General features: G+C 55.5%; 1 protein-coding gene across 1 annotated transcript; it reads right to left on the bottom strand.

Moving 5' to 3' along the window:
- Positions 1-10,210: 10,210 nt before the first annotated feature.
- Positions 10,211-10,513, bottom strand: IUM83_03874 (uncharacterized protein; the record flags this gene model as incomplete). Its single annotated transcript, XM_067927907.1, has 1 exon — positions 10,211-10,513. The coding sequence occupies one exon, from the start codon at positions 10,511-10,513 to the stop codon at positions 10,211-10,213; it is 303 nt and encodes a 100-aa protein (XP_067793651.1).
- Positions 10,514-26,772: the final 16,259 nt, after the last annotated feature.

The following is a 26,772-nucleotide window of genomic DNA, read 5'->3' as shown; positions in this document are numbered from 1 at the left end:
TAAGTTCGTGTTGTCGGAGGACAATTTGCTACACTACATGGGAACGAGTCGTCGGCGTGACGCTGAGTCGCAAGAGGAGATCTCGTTGCGTCTGGTGGTACCCACCACGATGATTCAAGAAGTGCTCCAGAATTGCCATGACTCGCTGGAAGGCGGCCATCAGGGTGTGGTGAGAACCTACCAACGAGTCAAGCGAGATTACTACTGGTTGGGACTCTACACCGACGTGGAGAAGCACGTGAGATCGTGCCCCGATTGCAGCACCAGCAAGAGCCGCCTCCAACTGAAGGGATACTCTCCTGGCAACGTGCTGGCGGAACGGCCTTTACAGTTAGTGTCTATGGATTTTGTGATACCACTGCCGAAGACTCGGAGGGGCAACACAGCCCTGCTACTCTTCCAATGTTCCTTTACGGGTTTCATCATTGCGAAAGCCATGGCGGATACGAGCGCACTCAAGGTGGCACAATCATTCGAAGAATGCATATACCGACGATTCGGTGCGCCATCACTTATCCGCCATGACCGCGACCCACGGTTCATGAGCGAAGTGTTCCAAGCGTTTGCAGAAATGATGCAGTCAAGGTCCCGAGCAACGCTGAGTTACTGGCCGCAAGCCAACGGACAGCAAGATCGGTCAGTCAAAACTGTAATGCAATCCGTCAAGGTATACACCGGAGACCCGCTCCAACAAGACTGGGACGAGATCGTGGAGCGCTTAGTCTTCGCCATCAACAACTCACAAGACACGATTCGGAAGGAAACACCATTCTACTTGGTGCACGGGTGGGATGCCCAGTCAACGCTGAAAGCCATGTCATCCTCGCTCCGACACGGCACGCCAAAGCAGTCAGACGCACTGGCGTAGCGCCGCGAAGTCAACAGACAACAGCAGATTGCTATGGAAATGGCCAAGGAATACCAGGCCACCGAGAAGACTCGCAGAGCCGGGAACACAACGCCAAACTCAGTAGGAAAGAGAAGACAATACTGGCGAAGACTCGGGATCACGAGTCGGCGGCGGCGGCACAAGACCAACCGTCTACGGGACAAGACACCCCCGTACCAAATCACCTGTCGCCCAAACCAAGTACGCATTTGCCACGGACGACTCGCGAGACGTCGGCGGGTGCCCCACACCAACCGTTTGTGGGACAGGGGGGACATGTCTCTCGGGACAGGGTGGGTCCACCGAAGACCGGCGGAATTGAGCCGATTGCAGGCCTAAAATCAATGCTGCCGGTCCCGATCGATGTCGGCAGCAGGGTCTGGTTGTACATGGAGAGAGTCAAGCCCGGCCTTACCAAGAAACTGGCACACCAGTGGCATGGACCCTTCCGGAAAAAAAAGAAGATCGAAGACTATGCCTTCGAACTCGAGTTGCAGGACCGCAGTGGATACCGATTTTACCCAGTCGTCCATATCTCCCGACTAAAGCTGGTTGATGAGTTTGGAGATCGACCGAAGACTCGCCTCGCGCCCGGACTCGTCGACGACACGCGACTAGACTTTGACGAAGAACTGCTCCCTGAAGATAGTTGGGAGCCAGATCACGTGGCAGGAGAATATGAAGTTGAAGACATCCTCGACGACCGTGTGCCGTTGTCCACGGGAACTGAAAGAGCAGTGCGCGAGTTTAGAGTCAAATGGGTCGGCTACGATGAACCAACGTGGGAGCCAGCCGCTAACCTTTCTTGTGGAGGGCTCCTCTATGATTACCTACGGCGAAAACGAAGTGAACAGCGCCTGCGGATGGTTCAAGTCGCCGACGAAGACTAGATGGCTATGAGTCACCGCCATGAAGACCTGTACTTGGGGCAACGCAGCCCAAGACCACAGACGAAAACAGCTACTGCAGTACTACCTTTTTGCATTTGAAAATTAAACGCTACCAAGACGGACAGCTAAACTCAACGGCAACTCAGAAGCGGAATTGGAAACGAAAACCAAATGGATAGAAGACGCTGCCGACGACTCACTTGAACCCGACTTCAACTCAATCAGGATCGGAGGCAACAGCTGCCCGAGCCAAGACACCAAGCAAGCTCGAGTCATCGGAGCCACCAGCAGCATCCAGAGCTGGTCCTCCCGGAACAGACGCAGCAGTCGGCGAAGACTCAGACGCAGCAGGAACGCGAGCATCACCAAACTCGGCCACCCATTCTGAGCTCAATTCACCCGGCTGCAGCGACGAACTTGGAACAACTCGACGACCAACATCGGCGCGCGAAGAACCAGCCGGGACGAAGAGCGGAGCCGACGGGTTGCACGGGACGAACGTAGTGTTGTAGGGGTGCTGCTCCGGCACATCGATCCAGCCGTTCCGCCAAGGCTCCGCAGCATCCAGGGCCGCGACCTTGCTCAACCAGTCGACACAGTCTTGGGCTCCCAAGGCAAGTACTCCAGAGAATACCCGGGCATGGTCGGCTCGAGCATGAACTCGGGCTTCACCTCCGAGAAGCCAGGATGCTGGCTGCTGCCCCACTTCCAGATGTACGGGGCCACCTTGGCGCGGAGACGGTCGCTACGTTTGTTGCGCTCGACCACGTACCTCGACCAAGCAGCCTTCAAAGTATCCAAGTCCTTCCGCGTCCGAGTCTTCCGCGCGGCAGTCCAGTCCATCATGTCCAAGTCAGCGGCAACTGCGGAGAACGTAGGCTCCACTGCCTTCGGACGGATCCAGTGATCACGTTCCCAAAGCGAGAAACCAAGGTCGTCGTTGTCCGAGTCACCGCTCCCGCGAAAGTTGCTCCAGTACCCCATCACTCGAGTCATCGGCGAAGCCCGCTGGGATACCTTGGAGTCGGGATCAAACTCTGAAGTGTCAAAAAGACACGCTTGAGACGGGAGTCGCCGACGAAGCTTCTGCCACGGATGATCAGGGTTTTTGTAGTCCGCGAATGCCGCGATGCCTTCAGGACTGGAAATAATTCGGAGATCCCGGGGCACCGGTGCAGGCAACCGAGCATTCAGCATCTGGGTCCAGCACTTAAGAGCCCCAGGACGCGTAAAAGGCGGCTCGATGTACGGCACAGCCCACTTGGCCACTTGCTTGGAAAATCGGACGAGGGGTAACTGACCCCGCGCCGGCGACGGTACCACCGGATGACGTCGGGTGCCGGAATCTGACCCAGGGGTGGACGACGAAGTGGCGACGACTCGACTGCTTCCGAAAGACGCAGACTGGCGTGGAACGGAAGAACGACGGGGTTGTCGACGGTGACTCGTGTGAGTGTTTTCTTAGGCTCCACACCAGCACCTGAGATAGCTCCCGACGACTCGGAGCCTGGGAGCTCCAAGAGAGAAGAGGATTGAGGGACGCCCACCGATAACTCAATCACTGATCCAACGACCAAATTCTCCGCCTCCGAACCAGTGTCCGGAAACCACTCGAGAGAAGCGCCAGAATCAACGTGAACTTGCTCGGAAGGAGGAGAAATAGTGCTCGACGAAACAGCATCTTCATCCGATGACTCCAGCACACACGAGATGGCTTGCGGGAAGGAACAACGGGTGAGCTGTCCGACGAAGACTTGGCAGCGGCCCCGGAGAAGGCGGCACGAGCGGGCGGACCAGTAGATCGCTGAGAACGAGCCCATCGCCCCTTGGGTTTCCGCCTCGACCTGCCCTTGGACGACGAAGCCCCGGAAGCACTCGGGGCTTGCTCTGCCAACGCGGGCGGAGACTCTGCGGCCGGAGGAACACTTCCGGAAGACTCGACAACAACCTCCACCTCCAATTCCAAGCGCTCACCATCTTGAGAAGGAGCCCGAGAATCACCAGGAGCTGTCACCGAAGACTCACGGCTACCACCTCGACGGGGAGAATACGTACGAGAGCCACGGACAGCGGAAGCTGAGTCTTCGGCGGGGCGGCGAGGTCTCTTGCCCGGGCGACTGGCGGACGGACTGCGACGGATTGACGACGAACGAAGACGCTTTTGCGACACCGAACGAGAAACAGAGCTTGACCGACCACGAACATGATGAGAACCGGCTTCCCTTTGCGAGGAACGCTTGCGTGAGCAACCAACTTGCGCGGCGCGTGAAGCCCGGTCTGCTTCGACGTCGGCAGCACGAGTTCCAGGCGTTGTCTTGTTCGCCTCAGCCGACCGCTCCTCCGACGACAACTCAACATGAGAGTCCGATTCCAGGAAAGCAGCGTGAGGCAAGTCAACGGCAATGGCATCCTCGGTTCGAGACGGATCCGCATTGGCCAGCATGTCCTTGAGGACCCGCCGAGTCTCGTGGCTAATGTCCAGCAGGTCCCAGTTCAACTCGCCAGTCGACAAACCCGTAAGGCATGAGTCATCGCCAGAATCAGAACACAAGCCATCACATCCAGCAACACAACGACCAGTACGAACCTTCAGAGATCAGCACGAGGACGTCTGGATCCATGTCGTCAAACTTGACATGCGCCCGAAGAGTCCTGTTGGCGCGCGTGAGCCGCTTCACCTGCTCTTGAAGGTCTTCATTTCGGCGCTGGAGGCGAGTCGACGACGAGTCATTGCCGGCATCCAAGCGAGCCTGAAGATCGTGAAGACGCTTGCTCTGTGCAGTCGACGACGCCACGGCAGCCTTGAACACCGTCTGCTCGCGAGCGAGCTGGAGAGCCATACGCTTGCACTCGTCGTCAGCAACGCTAACGCGGTTCTCCAAGCGGGCGGCCGTCTCGGTGTGCGCATCCACGGCTCCACGAAGACCCTCCATCTCCTGGAGGTAGTGAGCCTCCAGGACCCGCAAACGCTTGACGTCTTTCTTGGAGTGCTCGAGTTCCGCGCGCGCTTGCTTGAGGAACACCATGGTGTTCTCGTGCTTGAACGACACCTTCATCGCCGAGTTTTCGGCGGCAGCACGCGCAGCTTCAGCAGAGTGCAACTGGCCTCGCATCACGGCCAAATCCAGATTGATGTCATCGTGGACTCCCAAGTTGGGCTGAGCCGCCGCCACCACGTCTTCCAGCGAGCGAGCAGCGGCCAAGCGAGAGCCCACGTGGCGGTCCCCACGAATGTTGGGACCCTGGTGCAGAGTGACATTGAGACGACCGATGAGATCCAGCCGAGGACCCAACACCACGATCACGCGCTCCGACGCCTCAGCACTGGCTTCCATGACGATTTGCTCAACGGCCTCACGGGACACCGTGATCAGCGAGGCGTCGGTGGTGGAACGACTGGCCTCAGCGCTCGAAGTAGAGCACCGAGCAGCTAGCTCCGACGACTGGATCGCAACTGAGTCGCCGGCAGCACTACCAACAGGCACATCAACCAGGGAAATATCTTGAATGACAAGAAACGAAGGCAGTAACCGTGAAGGTAAGCGAGAGCAGCTCAAGATCAAGGTGCCAGTCAACGAGACGTACCGAAGGAGCAGCCGGAGAGGTGGCCAGAGACGCGGACGACTCAGCGGAAGCGTCCAGCGAAGCTTGGCTCGGCGTATCGCCGCCAGCGAGTGAACTCAGCCCCGGAGATGACAGGACAACCTGGGAAGCAGACGCACAAAGCCGCCAAGCATCAGCATCTCACGTGAAGCTAACAGAAAGCGAGAAGACGGCAGGAAACTCACCGTGGCCGAACTGGCCGTCGACTCAGCAGCGCTCTCATCCTCAGACACCGCCGACTGCGAGGGAGCAGGAGCAGCAGGCGGACTGCCAGCACCAAGCGCGCTTTCTCGACCAGGCGATGACTGACCAAGACACCAAGATCCGGGTTAGGAGTGAAGACGGCAAGAGAACAAGAAGAAGACGGCTTACCTGGAGCGAAGACCGAGACACACCGAGAGCCCTGAGCGCCGAGTACACGGCGGATTAGGCAGCGACCATGGCGCAGGAGCACCCCGACGCTCACCAGCACGCACCTCGAGTCGCGGTGGGGGCAGTTGTGGTATTGGGAAATGAAGCCGAAGCCAAAACCCAAAGCCGAGACAAGGGGCGAAGAAGACTCGAGGCGCCGGCGTTAACTGGCAAGTCATAACCCATCGCCAGTCATTGGACCAAACTCCCTGATCGCTGATTGGCCTAAATAGGCCGGTGACGATGACTCGTCGACGGTCCCAAGTCAAGAGCGGGCGGTTGCAGCTCGTTAAGTGCGGGGCGAACCTACTGGCAAGATCCGAACCTATGAGTCGTTGGCGCCTGTCCCGAGTCGTCGGTGGCGTTTCAGCGGCCGTTTGAGTCGTCGGTAACGCCGCCACGTCGCAGAGAAAGCGCCGAAGAGTCGTGAGTTACAGCTGGCGGTCCAAAAACGGACGCGTTTATACTTGATATTTGTATTGATCGATAGGAAACTGAAGAGAAGACAAGATAAGCCTTCGGGCAACAATAACAGAACAGCTTTTCCTCCCAACCACGCAAGGGCGACACCGGTGCCTGCAGTGAACGACCTGCAGCTCAAGGTAAACCTGGTAGGTAGGATTATGACTGTCGGTGGGCACATCTACTAGTGTAGCGTGTGTTCATCCCTGGCAGGGCCAAGAGAGTAGTGGCCGGTGTATTGGTAGCGGCGAATCGTCACCAGGAACTGGACGAGCGAGAGCGCACTCCATTTATTTCTTCCCGCCGGAGTATAGCTCCGGCACCCTCGTATCACGCCGTAACAGGCCGGGACCCTTCCTTCTGAGGGCCTGCGAGGTATATTTTGTGTGTGAGAGCGTGCTAGCCTTTGCTCGTGGCTAGTGACGCTGAGTCTTCCGTCGGTCGACTAGCGGAAGCTCGGTGCACAGAGGAAACACCAACCCGGTGCAAGGGAAAGTTCCTGGGCCTTCAGGTTCTAACCCTAACAAGCCCATTGAGTCTTCGGTGACTTGGTGGGTGTTGTTGGTGGGGAAAGTGTGCCAATATATAATTTAGCGCGTGTTCCTACACGACAGGAGGGTGAAATTCAGGGTTTGCTTTGCGGCACTCTGGATTTTATTCTTCTTCTGTTGACTCCCAGTATTTTCCTGGGCTACGCTATACAAAACACCCCTGGGCGATCAACGTTTCATCGGCCTCGCCTCATCAGCTGCACGAAAGTCGTGTACTCCGGCGAGAGGTCACAAGAGGAGAACTCCTCCGAAGGCAGCGCGCAAGCCGCCAACGACGAGATGCAGGCGAATGGCGACGCGCCCAACGCCCCGGCTGACCCAGGCACCCAGGCTGAGGAGATGCCGAGCGGCAAGACGGGCACGGAGCCCATGGCAGCTCCGCCGGTCAAGAACCTGACCCTGGCGGTAGGCCTAGCGCGCGCCCAAGCTGCCAAGGCCGCCGCTGCTGAGGAGGGCGCCTGGAGAAGCTCACGCCTCCTCGTGGCCTTGTCAGCGGCTACACCTCGAGGGGCACCTATGAGCGCGCTCTGGTTGAGACAGAGCCGTTCTTTGTCAGCTATATTGAAGCCGCTCGGTGTGTGCCCTTAGCACCACTTGAAGGAGTTCACCAACCTTCGTAAGAAGGCGGAGGACAAGGGTGGACTCCATCCAGTTTGGGGTTATCCGTGGGTCAAAACTTCTGAGGCTATGCACTGAATTGAGGTGGAAGACCTCTTCTGGAGATACGTATCTCGCAAAGGGTATTCCGACCAGGAGTATAAAGAACTCCGTGAAGACCGCTTGCTGTCCGCTATACTGGACCAGCGCGACCTCCGCGTCGAGTTCGATCACCTCGTGAGCAAACGTAAGCTCTACCCAATAATGGAAGAGCTCAAGCAGCAGGCAAAAGCCAAAGCTCGTGAAGATCGTGGGCGCGGTGCGACTCTGTCTGCTACCGTGCCCCGTACGTCGGCCAAGAAGCCAAGGACTACTTACGAAGCGTCCGCTGCTTCTCGTCCCAGATCGCAACAGCCATCGGGCAGTCAGCCTGGAGTTGTTCAACAGGATCCCACGAGTTTTCGGACTTTGGGTAACCCATCCACTTCACGAGAAGTTGGCGCTTGCCATATAGACGCCGCTCCTGGAGGAACCGCTCCATGTGGAAGTGCACCTGCCCATTCCGGTCACGGAGGGCAGGCGGTGACCTCACACGACCATGGCTACGAGCCGGAGGCGTTGCCGCAGCGCTCTGAAACCTCGAGCCAGGTAGTGGCTCTTCAACAAGAGGAGATTCGCCTTCTCCGAGAGCGTGTGTGCCATTCCCCCGCAGCTCATCCTAAGCAGCACGAGGCGATCAGTAGACATTGTGGAGCCGACGAGAGGCTACCCTACACTGCGCCAAGTATCAATCTGCGCTAAATATTTACGGCGCTTACGAGGCACGAAGAATTCCGTTCAAGTCGTACGCAAACTAGTTCGTGCAAACGCATTTGACCCGACCGGAAATCTGAACAGAGCCTTTTGTTTTGGAAATCGAGAAGATGACGGACATGTGTTCGTTGGCAAGGGTACTGACGACGACTCTTTCGTTGTCGGAGTAACCAGTCTAGCTCTGGTGAATGCTTGTATTGAGTACGCGTCGTCGGGTCGATTCACGCTGTTTGATGCGGACGCTACGTTCAAGTTGAGTGATTTGGGGTATCCGCTGATCACGTGCGGCTTGTCAGATTCTCCCAGGTCGTATCAGCTAGCTGCAATATTCATTGTTAGCCGCCGCACAGCTAAAAAATATGCCATGTGTTTAAGTGCATTTGTTCGCATGGTGAAACAAATACGGCCGTCATCTATCCTTCACATCGACGCGGTAATGGGGGATGCTGAAGATGCCCAACTTAACGGATTTCAACAGGTGTCGCCCTTTGAATCTGCTACTTACTTGATGTGATTCTTTCACGTACTCTACAACGTCCGCAAACGCACCAAACACATGCAGCTAAAACATCGGAGAGCTGTTATCGATGGAATTGTGAAAATACATTACGCAGAGAGCATGAACACGTACTACGCGTTGAAGGATGGAATTTTAGGAGAATGGAAAGATATCCCGGAGCTTACGAAATTTACAAAGTATTTTTAAGGAACAATGACTCGACAGTCGTTATTGGCGGTGGCAAGTTTTTCATACGCCCGTTGGCTATGCAACTACGAATAATCCCTGTGAGACATTCAACGCTATTTACAAGAAGTATACCGGACGACGCAGATATTTCATGCAACGACTTCTCTCGGTCACCATGATAGTCATTCAGGACGCAACATTCATACACCCACTGCGGATACCAAAATCCACGCACCTACGACTGCAGCGAAGAAAGCTGCAGCATCAGTGATTACTACCGGGCGTATTGTTGCCTATGCTGCCGACAACCCGACTTTGTGTCGTGTGAAGCAATTTCCTAAAGCCGATGACAACGAAGTACAAGAGTTAGAGGATCTCTCCCTCGCACTGGACAGCCCGTCTAATACCGGTGCTGAATCGACGGAGCAAGATGAAGCCGAACTCAGTGTAGGACACGTGCTTTTTGTTCGAGAGCAACGCAGTCGTGCTGCGCGTCTGTACAACAACGTGTTCACGTGGTCTTTATGGTATGCACACTCTGCCACGATGCCTGAAGATGGGTGGATTGTAGATGTTGAGAAGTGCGTCTGTGGGTGTAAATTTTACACCAAGTTCAAGACGTGCTGCCATATCATTGTCGGCCGAAAAGCGAAGCGACTTTCGCGCCCTGGTGTCGAGGATAAGTCGGAAAAGCTCTTCAACGAAGAAGTTAGAAAGGCTAAACCCACATCATCAGCAAAAAAGTAGAAGCAAATACAACCAGATCACGCTACGGACGCGAAAGCACTAACGCTTACAGATCCGAGTCGAGGGCGTCCACTGCTCGCTTCACGCGCGTTGGATGTGCAGTATATACTTTGCACGGATACATAGGCCTGTTTGCCGTCTGGGTGGAGTGAAACAGGATATGAAGCAGCACCGACGCCAAAGCTAGTACCCTTTCCTAATTCATGTCATCCGTTCGTGTATCGAGTTTGTAATGTTTGTGTGGTCTCATCGCTGCAACCGTGTTCACCTTCTCTCCGGGCACCTACTTTGTATAGGTAATGTAATTATTAGTATCGCTGTTCACTTTTTTTTCCGCCGGTCACCTACTTTCTGCCGGTCACCTACTTTCTGTCTGTCACTTTTTTTATGCCGGTCACCAATTTATGCCAGTCACCTATTTATTCTATGCCGATCCCCCACTTTTTGCCGGTCACTAATTTTATGCCAGTCACCTAAATGCATTAGTCCTTCGCTAGTCCAGTTCACCAAATTAATTGAAATTATCTGCTAAATGCTGTTGTTTACCCGAAGCTCAACTCTACAAATCGAACTCGTCGTCCATCTCGTCTTCGCTTTCCTCGCTCATTTCACTGCCGCTTGCGCCGTTCGTCACTTCGTCTCTCTCTTCTTCCATGCTCTCCTCCGCCGAGTTTTCGTCGATCTCACTCAGATCGCTGTCTTCCTCGTCGTCACCATCTTCCTCGTCGTCACCATCTTCCTCGTCGTCATCGTCCTCTTCATCGTCATCGTCCTCGTCGTCGTTGGGATCCTCTCCGTCCTCGCTGTCGTCCTCTTCGCCCTCCTCTGCATCACGTGCGCGGGATCGGGGGCTGATGCTCATTGCGATGCTCACGGCCAATGTGCTTTGTGAGGGAGTTTCGAATGTTGTAGCTGCTGTCGCAGTAAGGGCAGGGAAATGTCCCTCGGGTAGTGCACGCAGACTTGTGTTCTCTAAGGTCGCGGCGAGAATAAAACATGTGCATGCAATTCTTGCAGCCGTAGGTTTTAAACAGAACAACCAACGTTGCATTTGGCTTTTGCGGAATACCTATCACCGGTACGTAGCAGTGAAGACGGATATTCTCCTCTTCGTACTTGGCTCCTGCCTGAACGAGATCTCCACTGAACAAAAGAAGATCGCCTCGGCTTAGTAACAACGTAACTCTTCCACCCTTTTCCACTGGACCTCCAAAGCAACCCGGATAAACATGTATGGCTGTATTATCCATTAACGCCACGATCACCGACCCTTGCACAACTCTATGGCGTAAAAATGCCCGCGTGATCTCAAAAGTCGGAAATTCCTGATGCGGTGCCTGCGTTATACCTCCTGGTAGCGATTTCATTGCATGCCATGTACCTTCATTCACTTCCCACTGGGTATTAGCTGCCTCCACAAGTCCGGCCACCACACTGTGAATGTTAGCCAAACCATCACTACTCACGTCTAAGTTCGCTTGTCCCCGATAGGGGTCAAGCCTCTTCGCATACACCTTGTGAAATACAGGCTCGAAGTCCAAATGCTCAACGTCATGTAGAGCCTCATCGCACAACGACCCACGAAAGAGCTTTTCTTTGATAGTGTATCCAACGTTCTGTCGTGTAAGAATTCACGATTTTACGAGTCCCCGTACCTCGGCCTCGACAAATGGGACGAGTCCTACCAACAACACACGCTTCCCTCGAAAGGTCGGCGAAGATTGCTGGGATTAAACCTGAAGACCAGGTCCGATCCCATACACCGGGCTGGAAATATGCGTTGTGTTGAAGTATCGGTCAGGTAGGTAGAGCACACACACAGGCACCGCCAGCCACGTGCAACGGCTGGGGTGCGTAAATATAAACGCTTTCGCGCTAAACCCACTGTGGTCCCTCAGAAAGGAAGGGTACCGGGCCGGTCAAGGCCTTTGACAGGGGCGCCGAGGTGAAACCTCGGCCAAAAAGTCAAATACACTGGGGGGGGGGGCACGCCACGCACCCAGGTCAACGTACAAACGTAAGGGGAGGACTCTCTACCTCCCAACACTCGGCCACTATCCACTCTTGGCCTTACCAGGGCGAACATTCTGTCAATGTACCTCAAGCTCACCGGCAGACATACCCGCGTCGGCCGAGCGTATCCAGACCCTACAGCTAAGCTAGCTAGACTTACCGTAGACGGACTTGACCCTGATGGCTAGGGGGGAATATTCTGCTCTGATTTAATAGTTAGAGGCGGTGAGGCCTCGACTATAACTAATCCCTACTGTCTATACACATATCTAATATAGACCGAGCTTTCAGTCTGCTCCTACAACCGGACGAGCCTTCGTCTTAAGTCCGGATTCCTAATAAGAGGCAAAAGGGTATCCACTATGACTACCTGGAGAGCTCGGCGGGTATTTAGTAGGACCCGCCGAGCCTCACAGTCACTAACTAGTATCCTGTCACTCTGGCGCGGTAAATGTGAGTAGCCAATAGGAGACCTGGGCCTTCTCTCAAAGCCTCGATGCCGTTAGACGTGGGCGTGGCGCTCTCGCTTCACAATCAAAACCCAACACTACCACGGTCCCCACCTCGACACGAGCCTGTCCAAGTGGTGAGCGTCGTGGTGCGCTTCTCCTATCGCCAGCATGTCGCGCCCGCCGAGCCTTCAGCCTAACAAGTGTGTCGTCCCGCGAGAAGACGTCGACCGTGAGCTCACGGTAAGCTATGCGAAGTGCTGCGGCTTCTCCTATTTTCCTCGCTAACATCTTCGGTATCTTCATCTGCTGCAGTATGACCCGCATACGCACACCGCGCCTTCGTCTACCGGTGTGCCTTAGTCAACCGGCGCCTTCTCGGTCGGTCGAAACCGCGGCGGTATCAACCCTCGCCTCCGCCTCCAACAGCGGGGCGCCCGACGTTTCGCAGAGTCGTCGGCCGAGCACTCAAGGGACGAGACTTCGATGGCGACCGAGCCGTCAGAGACTCGGTCCCAAGTGCTGAATGCTCGGGCCTGAGCGCTCGGGAGCGCCCAAGTCGGGGCGACGCTTCAGAAGTGACATGTCGAGAAGGCGCGCCGAAGAGGCGCTTCTCGGAGTCCTTGCTCAGGTTGCCTCCGCTTCGATGACGACCAAGCCGTTGTCGACCCGGCCCCAAAGTGCCGAGCTCTCGGGACCGAACGCTCAGGCCTGAACGCTCGGGCCTGAACACTCGGGCCTGAACACTCGGCCCTGAACACTCGGGTGGATAACTCACTCGGGCGACGCTTCCGAAGCGGCGCGCCGAGGAGACATCTTCGCTCGGTCGCCTCCAACTCGGGCCACTGAGCCCTCGAGCCCTCGTTTCCGCTTCCACGTTCGCAGCCGTAGTTAACTCAGAGTCACCGAGTTGTCGTAGCGTAAGGGTAGCTAGCTCTCATGTTTTCGCTTATCGTCTTTTCATCATCTTTGCGTATCTCATCACCTTTCTCCAATCGTAATCTCCACTCGTAAGCTCGTTCCAAATTACATGCAAATATACAATCATTTTGGTGCAGTAGTCATTTTCGTCTGCTTGGGTGGGCTGCATCACCCCACCGACAGTTCATCATTCGCGACAGGTTGCAGCTAGTCCTCGTCGGCGGCTGGTACCATTTGCAACCGTCGGTCGCGGCGTTTCTCGCGCAAGTAGTCGTACAGCAGGCCGCCGCAAGGCAAGTTGGCGGCTGGCTCCCACGAGGGCTCGTCGTAACCGGTCCACTTCACCAGAAACTCTCTGACCGAGCGCTCGGTGCTGTTCGAGAGTGGAACTCGATCGTCTAAGATCGCCTCCACCTCGTACTCGCCAGCGAGCTGGTCTGGCTCCCAGCTGTCGCTCCTCGTCTCGATCCCTCGGTGACTTCTGGGGTCAGCCGAGTTCCCGGTCGATCGCCGAATTCGCCCACAGCTTTTAATCGCGACACATGTACCACCGGATAGAACCGGTATCCACTTCGATCAGGCAGCTCCAACTCATATGCATACTCGCCGACCTTTTTCTTGACACGGAAAGGTCCATGCCAGCGATGTGCAAGTTTCTTTGTCAGCCCAGGTTTCACGCGTTCCATGTATAACCATACTCGATCTCCAGGTTTGAACAGAGAGTTCGCCACCGACTCTTCGTCGGTTTCATCGGTTCCGCCGACTCCTCGCTCACCGTCGGAAACGTCGTCCTGTACTGACCCAGGTATGGCTGCCCTTTCCAGTCCACTCAGCGTGGCGTTGTGCTTCTCAGCACGTCGAGCCTTCTCGGTCGCCTGATACTCTTTAGACATAGCCAGGGCAATCTCTTGTTGGTGGTTGACTTCACGTCGCCACGCTAGAGCGTTGGACTGCCGGCTAAGCCCTCGCTTAAGATAAGACGACATCGCTCGAAGGCTCGACCGAGCGTCCCAACCATGCACGAGATAAAATGGGGTGTCCTTCCTTGTAGCATCATGCGAATTTTTGATAGCGAAGATGAGCTTTTCCACAACCTCATCGCAATCTTGCTGGAGCGGGTCCTCCGCATACACCCGCACAGACTGCATTACGGTCTTAACCGAGCGTTCCTGCTGGCCATTGCTTGTGGCCGATAGCTTAGTGTAGCCCGAGACCTCGATTGCATCATCTCGGTGAATGCTTGGAAGACCTCACTCATGAAGCGAGGGTCACGGTCGTGACGTATCAACGACGGCGCACCGAACCTTCGGTAGACGTATTCCTCGAACGCTTGTGCCACACAGAGGGTTGAAGTGTCGGCCATGGCTTTACCCATGACAAAACCCGTGAATGCGCACTGAAATAGCAACAGTGCGGCGTTCCCTCACCGAGTCCTCGGTAGAGGTATAACGAAGTCCATCGATACAATTTGCATCGGGCGCTCGGCCTGGCGAGTACCCACGAAATTGTGGGACGCTTTTACTTGAGCTACAGTCCGGGCACGAGCGCACATGCCGCTCCACATCGCGAACAGGCCGATCCAGTAATAGTCCGCCTTAACTCGGTGGTAGGTGCGGATGATACCTTGATGTCCGCCCTCCAGTGAGTCATGGCAGCTCTGTAGGACCTCCTGGACCATTGTTGTTGGCACCACCATCCTAAATGTAGTCTCGTCGGTCCGTTCCTTTCCCCACCGACGGTTCACTCCAAGGAAATAAAGCAATCCATCTTCACTCAGTGCAAACTTGTCGGCCATTTTCCAGGCTTCGCGAGCGGCTTTGTAACTCAGCTTTGCCTCTTCTCCTTTCAGCACCGTCTTTAGGTTCGACCAGCGTAATTCTTCATCTTGGGCGGCGCTCTTCCTGCACCACCGTGGGATCAATGTCGTCAGCACTCGGTTCGTGCACCGCTGTTGCATCAAGCCTCGGTTGGGCCTGTTCGTCGTTTAAACCCTCGGTGTTGGCCCCAGTTGGGCCTGACGCGTGTTCTTCGCGGCCTGGATCGATCACCGAGACTTCCTTCGCAAAGCGGACATGTTTTCGCCGCTCTTTTGCTTGGTGTCTGGTCAACGCGGCTACATATCGTGATTCCCGTAAAAAATCGAAAAAAGTTCGGCTACGATTTTGGTCGTGCGGTATCAGTACTTGAACTGAGTTGACAGAACGTGTAGTCTCTTCCGCCGAGTTTTCCGAAGCGTCAGCCGAGCCTTCGTAGATAACTTCTAGGATTCGATTCAACTCCATCAATTCTTGCTTCCTTTCATCACTGTCCACTACCACCGAGACTCTCTTTTCCAATATTTCGCTTGCCAGCGAATCAGCGGCGGCATTGAATTCACGTATTGCATGCAAGTATCTCACTGAGCGAAGTCTCACCGTGAATTCTTTGTGCTTGTTCAGTTGTGCCATTAGCGACTCCTTACGACAAGCGATCACCCCTAGGGATTGCTGGATTGCGAGTCTCGAGTCTCCGACGATAACTAAGTCCTCGGTCTCGTGTTCGAGGGCTGCCGAGACACCGTTATTCATGCCGGTGTACTCAGCGAGATTTACCGTCGTGGTCTCGAGATAAGCACTCGCAGCGATCACTATATTCCATTCCGGGAGTCTCCATAAAATCCATGCCCAACTACCATAGCCACCGTGTTTTTCAGTTTTGGCGGATCCATCGAACGAGAGTACAAAGCCTCGGTGTACACGGGGCAGTTTGGAATATAGCAACTGGGGGTCCATCCGAACACTCGGGGAGCCACGTGTCGGTGGGGTCACTGGGGCCAGCGAGTCTTCGAGGTCGACGAAACTAGTGATAGTCGACTGTAGCAGTTGCGCAAAAACGCAGTCCTTCTCTTTGACTCGCTGTACCACCAGGTGCCACGGCGACAGTAATACCGCAAATTGGGTTGCTCGTCCAAACAGAGTCTTCGAATTGTGGACCCAGTTGAGCGTTGAAAATCGCGTGTAGACGTGGATGGTCCAACCTGCGAGTTGGGTGTAACACACCTTCAATATTTGGAGCAGGGCCAGGACCTCCTTTTCGGCCGGGTGATAATTCACCTCTTCGTCCTTGAGGACTCGACCGTAGAATCGTACCAGGTGCATTTTTCCACCGTGTTCTTGCATCAGCGTTGTACTGAGCGCCCACTCATTTGCAAAGAGTGTTACGTGGACTGCTCGGTCACGGTCGAAGTGTCGGAGGATCCGTGCCTCACCGACCTTTCGTTGCAACGCAGCAAAGCTTCTATTGGCAATACTGAGGTCACCCCCGTCCATGAAATCTTCGTCCTTCAGCTGATATAGCGCTGCTCCATAGACCACAAAGTCTTGGATGAACCGGATGTAGTAATTTAGCGCACCGAGGAATGTTTGCACGCCCTTTTTCGACCGAGGAAACGAAAGCTCGGCTGCTGCTTTTAGCTTTTTCAGATCAGCTCTAGTGCGTTCTCGCGTCACTTCATGCGACAAAAGATCAACCTTGGGCTGCACAAAGATGCTATTAGTGAAACTCACACTAATACGGCACGCTTCGAAGCGGGCGAGCAATCGGTCCAAAGTCTTGAGGCAGTCGTCAAATGACTCACCCCCGAAGCGAATATCGTCCACGAAAGATCGGCGCTCTAACACCGGAACTAGCGAGGACTCGTCGGGTTCTCCAGTTGCGAACATGTCCGCGACCGGGTTATTAATGAGTTCCGCGACCGAGGCCTCGGCCCGAGTACTGTAACAGCTTGCTTTAAACTTCGGCGCTTGGACTGGATCAGGTGAGAGATCGTCCGACGGTTCAGCCAGAGACCGCCCGAGGGTTCGACCAAGGTCTCGGTCACTCTCCTCCGCACACCGCATCAACTCTGCGTAGTGTTTCCATACACCTTTCGGTTGTACAAACCCCCACAGTGCATTATCGAGCATGCGTTGGTAAATCATCGGTGCGTTCTTTAGTCCAAAAGGCATCCTGAGCCACTCAAAATGACCGAGGGCACACACGAAGGCCGAGATTTGGCGAGCCCTCGTTGTCATTATAATCGCCCAGAATCAACTTGCAGCATCCAACGAGCAGTACCACAGATACTTCTCGAGATCGGTGAGAAAACGTCGACCAGAGGCATTGCATACTCCACGATTGCGGTGATGGCGTTCACCATCTTGTAATCAATGCACAGCCGGATGTCCTCGCCGTTCTTTTTCAACACAAGCACGATTGGCAAGGCCCACGGGATGTTCGAAAACGCTATCAATCCTGCCTTGAGCAAACCTCGCAGCAGCTCGTACAGCTTTCGTAAGTGCCGAAGGGACACTCGCCGGGCTCTCTGTTTGATAGGCGAGTGCTCGATTACATCGATATCGCGCACCACCCCAAAGCAGGCGAAAGCAAGCATTTCCACTTGAGATCATGAGCTTCTTGTGCTTCTTGAGCACTTCTACAACTCGGCCCTGGCGTTCCACACTCACCCCTGGGAGACGCACATTCGGTGCTGAGTAGTCGAGGTCCGTCACCGAGGTCTCAGTTAGGTCGGGAAGGAACGCCAGCTCGTGAGCGTAGTCCTCTAAATTGATCTCATTGGGCATGTGCTCCGACGAGGGCTAGGGGCCCCCGTCGTCTGCACCCTCTTCCGTCGCCAACGCAGTAGCTACAGACAGGTATGTCGCTTCTAGGATATCCATCGAGTCTTCATCCGCCGACGCCTCGGCCGAGTCTTCAGAAAGCCCAGGCTTACGTTGGCAATAAGTGAATTCCGATCAGTACACACGCTTAGCTCTGAGCCACGTCGGAGCCATCGTCGCTGGCCCGGTCGAACGTGACTTCGTGCGTAACCTTCGCCGTGGTCTTGGTACTAGCGAACTCAAGCTCGGCGCGCTGAGTAGGGAGCGCGACCGGATCATCACCCACTGGTGAGCCGTCGGTGGCGAGTTGCTCACACTTCTTCGCGCCTCGCGAGTTCTCGTTCCCAAAGCTCGGCACAGCTCGGGCCGGACCGACGAGTTATCGGGCAGCCGAGGTTTGATTCCAGCCGGGGTTGGATAGCTCGGTCGGTCCACCGCCGGTGGTTGCGCAGCGAGCCACTTCTGGTAGAGTTCGTACTCGCGCTGGAGCGAATCCTCGTCGCGCGATTCTTCAAATGCGGCCACCTGCCACTCTCGGTACTTGGTCGACCCCAACCGAGTGTATCCCTCATCATACGGGAAGTCCCCAATTGGGACCCACAGCAGCACGGGGGTGTGAGCCCGGCAAGACAACAGCCGATCGCTCACATTGGTCACTCGTACTCGAGAGACCTAGCCCCGTCTAAACGCTTTCACCGTGGGCACCAACGTCTCGGTCCGGCGTATCCACAGCTCGTGGGTCTCCTCCGAGGGTTGGCGCCTCGGTGGTTGATAGTCAACCCACTCGTGACTGGGGATAAGTAAATCCTCGGCGGGTCCGCTGTTGATGTGCGGACCGAGGCTTTGTTCATCGAGCATGTTCTTCGTCTTGATGAGCGGAATGCTCACCTCACCCGGCAATTTGGCAGTCGCGTGGAACATGCTCAGGCGCACACCTACCGGAATCATAAAGTCGGTGCCGAGGACTACGTCCACATCGGCGCCATGATCCATAATCCACAATTCAAACTCGTACACTCGTTTCCAGCCGAGCGTCACTTTGACCAAGGCTCGGCGCTCTGTAGCCATCATTCCTTTGGTAAACCCTTGTATTTCCATACAGCGGCCGTGACCCTGAATTTCACGCAGCCGCAACTTCTTTGCAAATCGCTCCGAGATCACACTCACATTCGCTCCTGTGTTCAAAAGGACCCGGGTGCGCACACCATTTACCGCGCCTCAGGCCAGAGCTCTCATCCGAGCCCTCTGGTCGAATTTCCACGCGGACCACCACCCCAGCCTCTCGCCCGGGAGTAGCTTCAGCACTCCACCGAGCTTTGGGCTGGCGCTTCTTACCGGCACTGCGCTTGAAACCCAAGCCTCTGTGCCACTTCCATCTTCATCTGCATCACCCGCATCTCTCATTTCACCTCCACCGAGGATTCCATCTCTTTCCTTTTCATTTTCCATCGTGTTCACATATTCCTTCTCATTGTTGGGCCGTTTGCACTTCCCCACGGACGCGTAGACACAGTCTGCGTCGATCGCGGGTTCAGATAACTGTGGCAGCCCGATTGTGACCAACCCAGTTCAGTTGGCGGGCTGCCTAGTTTAAATGGCCACGGAAGACTAGGCTTTGGAGCTCGGGGGTGAGGTCCTTCTTCTCAACCTTCATTCGAAGGAGAGAAGTGAGCGCTTGAAGGGCTTCACATTTTCCGACATCATTCACTTCCTGACATAGCTTGCAGCGACGGTAGCAGTAGTGGGCTGAGTGACCTAGCCCTCTGCATGCAGCGCACGGTCCATTTTGACGGGGGCGACCATCGCGGTTATCGCGGCCGAGGTTTCGATTTCCTCGGTCGTGGTTTCGACCGAAGTCGCCACCCTTGCGCTGACGGTGGTCGGAGCGGGCATAGGTCCAGTCTGCTGCTGCTGCACGTCTTTCGTGATCGTTCGCTGCGGCTACGTGCCCACCTTCATCTTCGGAGTTGTAGTCATCATTATAGTCGTCGCCACTCTGATCGTCCCCAGAGTAGAGGCTGTTGCCAGCTTCGCTCTCGCTACTGCTGTACGAGTGTCGGCGTGGTGACGAACGCTCGGTCCGGCCAACCCTAGACCCCCGGACTTGGCGTTCGGTCATCCTGTCGGCGAGCGAAGCCTCTGCCAGCGAGATTCGCGGCACATGGCGCGAGTCATCGCGACGACGGTCAAAGTCTCGGTCCCGACGATCGTATCGGTCGCGACGGTAACCGTCACGCGAGGAGTCGGTGCGTCGGTCATCGTGTCGGTAACTGTCCCGCGAAGCCTCGGGGCGTTTGTCATCGCGTCGGTGAGTACTCGCACGGCTTCTCGGTGGGTAACCGAAGTCTCGCGGGACTGTCCACGCTCTTCCAACTTCAAGATGTCGTTAATCATTCTTCCAACTCGTGAATGCCCTTCACTCGATCGTGGCAGAGCCGCTGTTCGAGCCTCGGTCCCCACACGACTCGAGGAATCGGTGCACGTGGTCTTTCGCATTGAGACCACCCTTCTCGAACTGGAGGCCAGCGTTGCGAGCGTAGCCATTCAGTCGATTTAGGTAGTCGCAAATGTGCTCGGCACCATCCCTCTTCGCGGAGTAGTACCGAGCCTTAGCAGACTGCTTGAATTGCGAGCAGTAGTACTTAATGAAGGCGTCGCTGAGCAACTTCCACTGACGTTTGGTTTTCCTCGGAAGTTGACGGTACCAGTTAAGGGCACCATCCCGAAGGCTTAACTCAAACGCCAAGCACCACTCGTTGGGCGGTGTGTGAGTGCCTTTCATCTCGTATACGAAAGCTCGGAGCCACTGCATCGAGTTTTCACTCTTGTTACGGGCTCCGGAAAAATGCTTGATCTGAGCGAGGGGTCGGTGAGTCGCGAGCTCTAGCTTCGGCGTCGAGCTCAAGCGCTCCATTTCGCTCACCTCCTGGACCTGACGGGCTAGTTCGTCACTAGGACTGTCACGGCCGTCACCGTGGTCCGGGTAATCATCATCATCACCACCCTCGTCAGAGGAGGCCGACCGAGGGGTGAACCGTCGGCTCGTTTTCCCGCGTTGTGTACTGCGAGTGGGCGTCGACCCCTCCGTACGCGAAATGCGTTCCGCGCGACTCGTTGACCGGGGAGTCACCATGTGCGAGTCTTGGAAGTACGACGTACCCTCGGTGCGAACCGAAAACACACCATCAGTAGTCTGCCTCCTGGCCGAACTCTCTGGTTTCTTCTGAGGCGTCTGTGGGAGTGGGACTTTCGACGGGTCGTCCTCCTCCCGCTCCGCCGAGGCCTTGGTTTGGTCAGCCAGGCCGATGTCTGTGGCGCCAAAGCTCAGACGCAGCTTGTGCTTCCACTTCTGGAGCTCACGGCCTGCTATGGCGGGGGGCCAGTCGCGGATTGCGGCGTCCGACGGATGAGTTTGGGGCTCGCACCCCATAGCCCGTAAGAGCGACACCGTATCCTCGGCAACCTGAGTAGTGCTAATAGAGTTCACTGGCCAAGCCAGCTCGCCCTTCAGCTCCACCCAAATGGCCCGTCGGACTGACTTGGGCGAGTATTGCTGCATCCACTCGCTGTCTTCCATCATTTGCTTGAACACTCGTCCAAGTATCTTGTTTGCAGCTGGAGTGCTGCCATTCATCGGCGGCCCGTTGCTTTGGGCAACTTGAGGACCCTTAGTAACCTGCACCAGGGCTTTCGAGCCCTCGGTGCCGTCCTCATAGTCGTCGTAGGCGTGGTCCGGCTCCGCCACTTCATCAAATTCGGCGGCGAGGTTTCGCGAGAGCGAGCGAGGAACACCGCTGTGTCCCGCGGACAACATCGCGCCTTCCTGGTCGTCCGTCTCCTGCATCGCTGCAGACGACTTCTCTTCCAGGTCATCATAGTCCATCATTTCATCCTTGGCGTCGGAATCTTCATCCACCGACTCTTCGAAGCTGACCGACCGTTCGGTGATCACCGATAACCGAGACGTCAAGTCCCTAGCGACGGTTGACGAGTACTCGGTGGGTCCGCGGGTCGACTTTGCCGGCGTTGCTGGTACCGCTGACTTGAATCCGTTCGCCATCTTGTTCTCCCTCTTCTTGTTCTCTTCTCTCGCCGTCCTCTTCATCTCCTCAATGCTCGTTAAGGGGCAATACATACACAGACCGTAACACCAAGCACTCGATCACACCAGTCCCGGGTCGCGGCACCAGTTGTCGTGTAGGAATTCACGATTTTACGAATCCTCGTCCCTCAGCCTCGACAAATGGGACGAGTCCTACCAACAACACACGCTTCCCTCGAAAGGTCGGCGAAGATTGCTGGGATTAAACCTGAAGACCAGGTCCGATCCCATACACCGGGCTGGAAATATGCGTTGTGTTGAAGTATTGGTCAGGTAGGTAGAGCACACACACAGGCACCGCCAGCCACGTGCAACGGCTGGGGTGCGTAAATATAAACGCTTTCGCGCTAAACCCACTGTGGTCCCTCAGAAAGGAAGGGTACCGGGCCGGTCAAGGCCTTTGACAGGGGCGCCGAGGTGAAACCTCGGCCAAAAAGTCAAATACACTGGGGGGGCACGCCACGCACCCAGGTCAACGTACAAACGTAAGGGGAGGACTCTCTGCCTCCCAACACTCGGCCACTATCCACTCTTGGCCTTACCAGGGCGAACTTTCTGTTAATGTACCTCAAGCTCACCGGCAGACATACCCCGCGTCGGCCGAGCGTATCCAGACCCTACAGCTAAGCTAGCTAGACTTACCGTAGACGGACTTGACCCTGATGGCTAGGGGGGAATATTCTGCTCTGATTTAATAGTTAGAGGCGGTGAGGCCTCGACTATAACTAATCCCTACTGTCTATACACATATCTAATATAGACCGAGCTTTCAGTCTGCTCCTACAACCGGACGAGCCTTCGTCTTAAGTCCGGATTCCTAATAAGAGGCAAAAGGGTATCCACTATGACTACCTGGAGGGCTCGGCGAGAATTTAGTAGGACCCGCCGAGCCTCACAGTCACTAACTAGCTTCATGTCACTCTGGCACGGTAAATGTGAGTAGCCAATAGGAGACCTCGGTCATCTTCTCTCAAACTCTCGGCGCCGTTAGACCTTGGTCTGGTGGCTCCATTCCGCAGTCAAAACCCAATCTCACATTCTGCTCGCTCGACGTGGCCAGTGGATTCTGGGCCATCCTGATGACTCTATGTGCGCGCAAGATTTCGGTATTTATGTGTCCTCTGGGGCACCTCGAGTGGCTACGAATGCCTTTCGGCCTCAAGAACGCGCCGATGATCTACCAACGGATGATAGACAACGCATTGTGGGGATTTGTGCAACCGAAGGGCGGCTGGAACGCCTTTGCAGCAAAAATGAAGGCCGCCGAAGACTCGGCAGAACACTGCCGACGACTCGAGTCGTCGCCTCGCCTACCAGGCACTACAGCGACGACTCGAACCAAGTTTGCAGCTGCCCGCGATGACTCGGAGACGGCTGAACCCATTACTTGGATCATTAACAGCCCAGAGGCCGATATGTTTACGATCAACGAAGCTGACTAGTCGTCGCTGGTGCCTGTGTTCGACCGGCGATCCTTCGTGGACGATATCTGTTTTGGTGGCGAAGACTTCCTAGGTGCGCTGATTTATTATAGCGCTTCATCCAAGACTTCGCTGTCTACGGCGCGGCGCTGTACCAGCTGAAGGAAGACGATTTCGCGCCGGAGGGTGACCTCACAGTTGCCCGCCGGAGTTTCCAAGCTCTCCAAGACAAGGTTGCGGCAGCGCCGATACTCCGCCACTTCGACCGCACCAAGGAAGTGTACGCCATGCTGTTCGCAAATGAGTGGGCATTAAGCTCCACGCTGCTACAGCTGCATGATGTCAAGTTGCACCCTGTTCGCTTCTGCGGACGTGTATTGAAGGAGGCCGAGATGAACTATCATGCGGCGGAGAAAGAGGTGCTAGCACTGTTGCTACTGCTGAAGACTTGCTACACTCAGTTGGCGGGACGGACAATACGAGTTTACACTCGCTTCTCCACCTTGGAGTGGATTACCAAGTCGAAGTCACTCTTTGGGAGAGCTGTACAATTCGCGGTATTGCTCTCCCTGTGGCACCTGATCGTCCAACGAGTCACGGAGAAGGACTGTGCCTTCACCCAGTTGCTCCAGTCGACGGTGACCAACTTCGTGGATCTCGATGACTCACTGGAACTGGTTGCCCCGCCGACTAAGGGCTCACCGACGACTCGCATGGACCCAAATGTGCTTTATGCACGCCTACCGACGACTCATACAGGCTTCGTGGTCTCGTTCGATGTGTCAGCGAAGACTGAGAAGTACGGTGGTTACGGCAGTTGTTCATGGATCGTTTGGAGCCTTCCGGAGTGGAAAATAGTTATTGCAGCGAACGCTTACCTCGAGAAAACCACGGTCAATATCGCCGAGTACACCGGCATGAACAACGGCGTTCTCGCCACGATCGAACACGGCGCCGAAGACTTAGTGGTCGTGGGAGACTCGAGACTCGCGATCCAGCAATCCTTAGGGGTGATAGCTTGCCGGAAGGAATCACCGATGGCACAGCTGAATCATCACAAGGAGATCACAGCACGGTTGCGGTCAGTCAAATACCTGCACGTGGTACGCGAATACAATGCTGCCGCGGACTCGTTGGCAACAGAAGCCTTGGAGTCAAAAGTTTCCAAGGTCATTCTGAGTGAAACCCGGAAAGCAGAGTTGGCCGGACTCAATCGGATACAAGAAGTGATCTACGAGTCGCCGCCGCAAGGATCAGAAGCACAAAACCTGGTTCCAGGAGGCTCTATTCAAACTCTGAGCGGCGTCTCGACCGTGAAACGCAAGACATTTGCTGATTTCGTACGTCCAAAACCTGGAATGCTACTGGCGATGACTCGGGCGCAGACCAAGAGCAAGAAAAAACATGTCCGATTCACACACGATAAGCCGAAGCCACTGCCGAAGACTCGACCTAACCGGATACCTCCTGAAATTCAACCCCCAGAAACGACCCAAGCTCCACCAGCAGCTCCTAACGACAAGACATTGATCCTGTGGAAGTCCAAGAAGAAAGACGACGACGAATAGCTGCCGCTCAGGACGAAGAATTGCGATGGGCTAACCTGAAGACCCTGTTACGCGGAGATGTGGAGAAACTTGGATACCGAGCCGCCAGAGATGCATGGAAAATCGCAGATAAGTTCGTGTTGTCGGAGGACAATTTGCTACACTACATGGGAACGAGTCGTCGGCGTGACGCTGAGTCGCAAGAGGAGATCTCGTTGCGTCTGGTGGTACCCACCACGATGATTCAAGAAGTGCTCCAGAATTGCCATGACTCGCGGGAAGGTGGCCATCATGGTGTGGCGAGAACCTACGAGCGAGTCAAGCGAGATTACGACAGGTTGGGACTCTACACCGACGCGGAGAAGCACGTGAAGTCGTGCCCCGACTGCAGCACCAACAAAAGCCGCCCCCAACTGAAAGGATATTCTCCTGACAACGTGCTGGCGGAACGGCCTTTCCAGATAGTGTCTATGGACTTCGTGATACCACTGCCAAAGACTCGGAGGGGCAACACAGCCCTGCTACGCTTCCAATGTTCCTTTACGGGTTTCATCATTGCGAAAGCCATGGCGGATACGAGCGCACTCAAGGTGGCACAATCATTCGAGGAATGCATATACCGACGATTCGGTGCGCCATCACTCATCCGCCATGACCGCGACCCACGGTTCATGAGCGAAGTGTTCCAAGCGTCTGCAGAAATGATGCAGTCAAGGTCCCGAGCAACGCTGAGTTACTGGCCGCAAGCCAACGGATAGCAAGATCGGTCAGTCAAAACTGTAATGCAATCCGTCAAGGTATACGCCGAAGACCCGCTCCAACAAGACTGGGACGAGATCGTGGAGCGCTTAGTCTTCGCCATCAACAACTCACAAGACACGACTCGGAAGGAAACACCATTCTACTTGGTGCACGGGTGGGATGCCCAGTCAACGCTGAAAGCCATGTCATCCTCGCTCCGACACGGCACGCCAAAGCAGTCAGACGCACTGGCGTGGCGCCGCGAAGTCAACAGACAACAGCAGATTGCTATGGAAATGGCCAAGGACTACCAGGCCACCGAGAAGACTCGCAGAGCCCGGGAACACAACGCCAAACTCAGTAGGAAAGAGAAGACAATACTGGCGAAGACTCGGGATCACGAGTCGGCGGCGGCGGCACAAGACCAACCGTCTACGGGACAAGACACCCCCGTCCCAAATCACCTGTCGCCCAAACCAAGTACGCATTTGCCACCGACGACTCGCGAGACGTCGGCGGGTGCCCCACACCAACCGTTTGTGGGACAGGGGGGACATGTCTCTCGGGACAGGGTGGGTCCACCGAAGACTGGCGGAATTGAGCCGATTGCAGGTCAAAAATCAATGCTGCCGGTCCCGATCGATGTCGGCAGCAGGGTCTGGTTGTACATGGAGAGAGTCAAGCCCGGCCTTACCAAGAAACTGGCACACCAGTGGCATGGACCCTTCCGGATCAAAAAGAGGGTCGAAGAATATGCCTTCGAACTCGAGTTACCGGACCGCAGTGAATACCGATTTTATCCAGTCGTCCATACCTCCCGACTGAAGCTTGTTGATGAGTTTGGAGATCGACCGAAGACTCGCCTCGCGCCCGGAATTGTTGACGACACGCGGCTAGACTTTGACGAAGAGCTGCTCCCTGAAGACAGCTGGGAGCCGGATCACGTGGCAGGAGAATATGAAGTTGAAGCCATCGAGCATGAACTCGGGCTTCACCTCCGAGAAGCCAGGATGCTGGCTGCTGCCCCACTTCCAGATGTACGGGGCCACCTTGGCGCGGAGACGGTCGCTACGTTTGTTGCGCTCGACCACGTACCTCGACCAAGCAGCCTTCAAAGTATCCAAGTCCTTCCGCGTCCGAGTCTTCCGCGCGGCAGTCCAGTCCATCATGTCCAAGTCAGCGGCAACTGCGGAGAACGTAGGCTCCACTGCCTTCGGACGGATCCAGTGATCACGTTCCCAAAGCGAGAAACCAAGGTCGACGTTGTCCGAGTCACCGCTCCCACGAAAG

Source organism: Phytophthora cinnamomi (assembly GCF_018691715.1).
Source record: "Phytophthora cinnamomi strain GKB4 chromosome Unknown Contig27, whole genome shotgun sequence".
In the NCBI taxonomy this organism is placed as follows: domain Eukaryota; phylum Oomycota; class Peronosporomycetes; order Peronosporales; family Peronosporaceae; genus Phytophthora; species Phytophthora cinnamomi.
The sequence above is the reverse complement of the archived record's forward strand: the minus strand, read 5'-3'. Positions and strand labels throughout refer to the sequence as shown.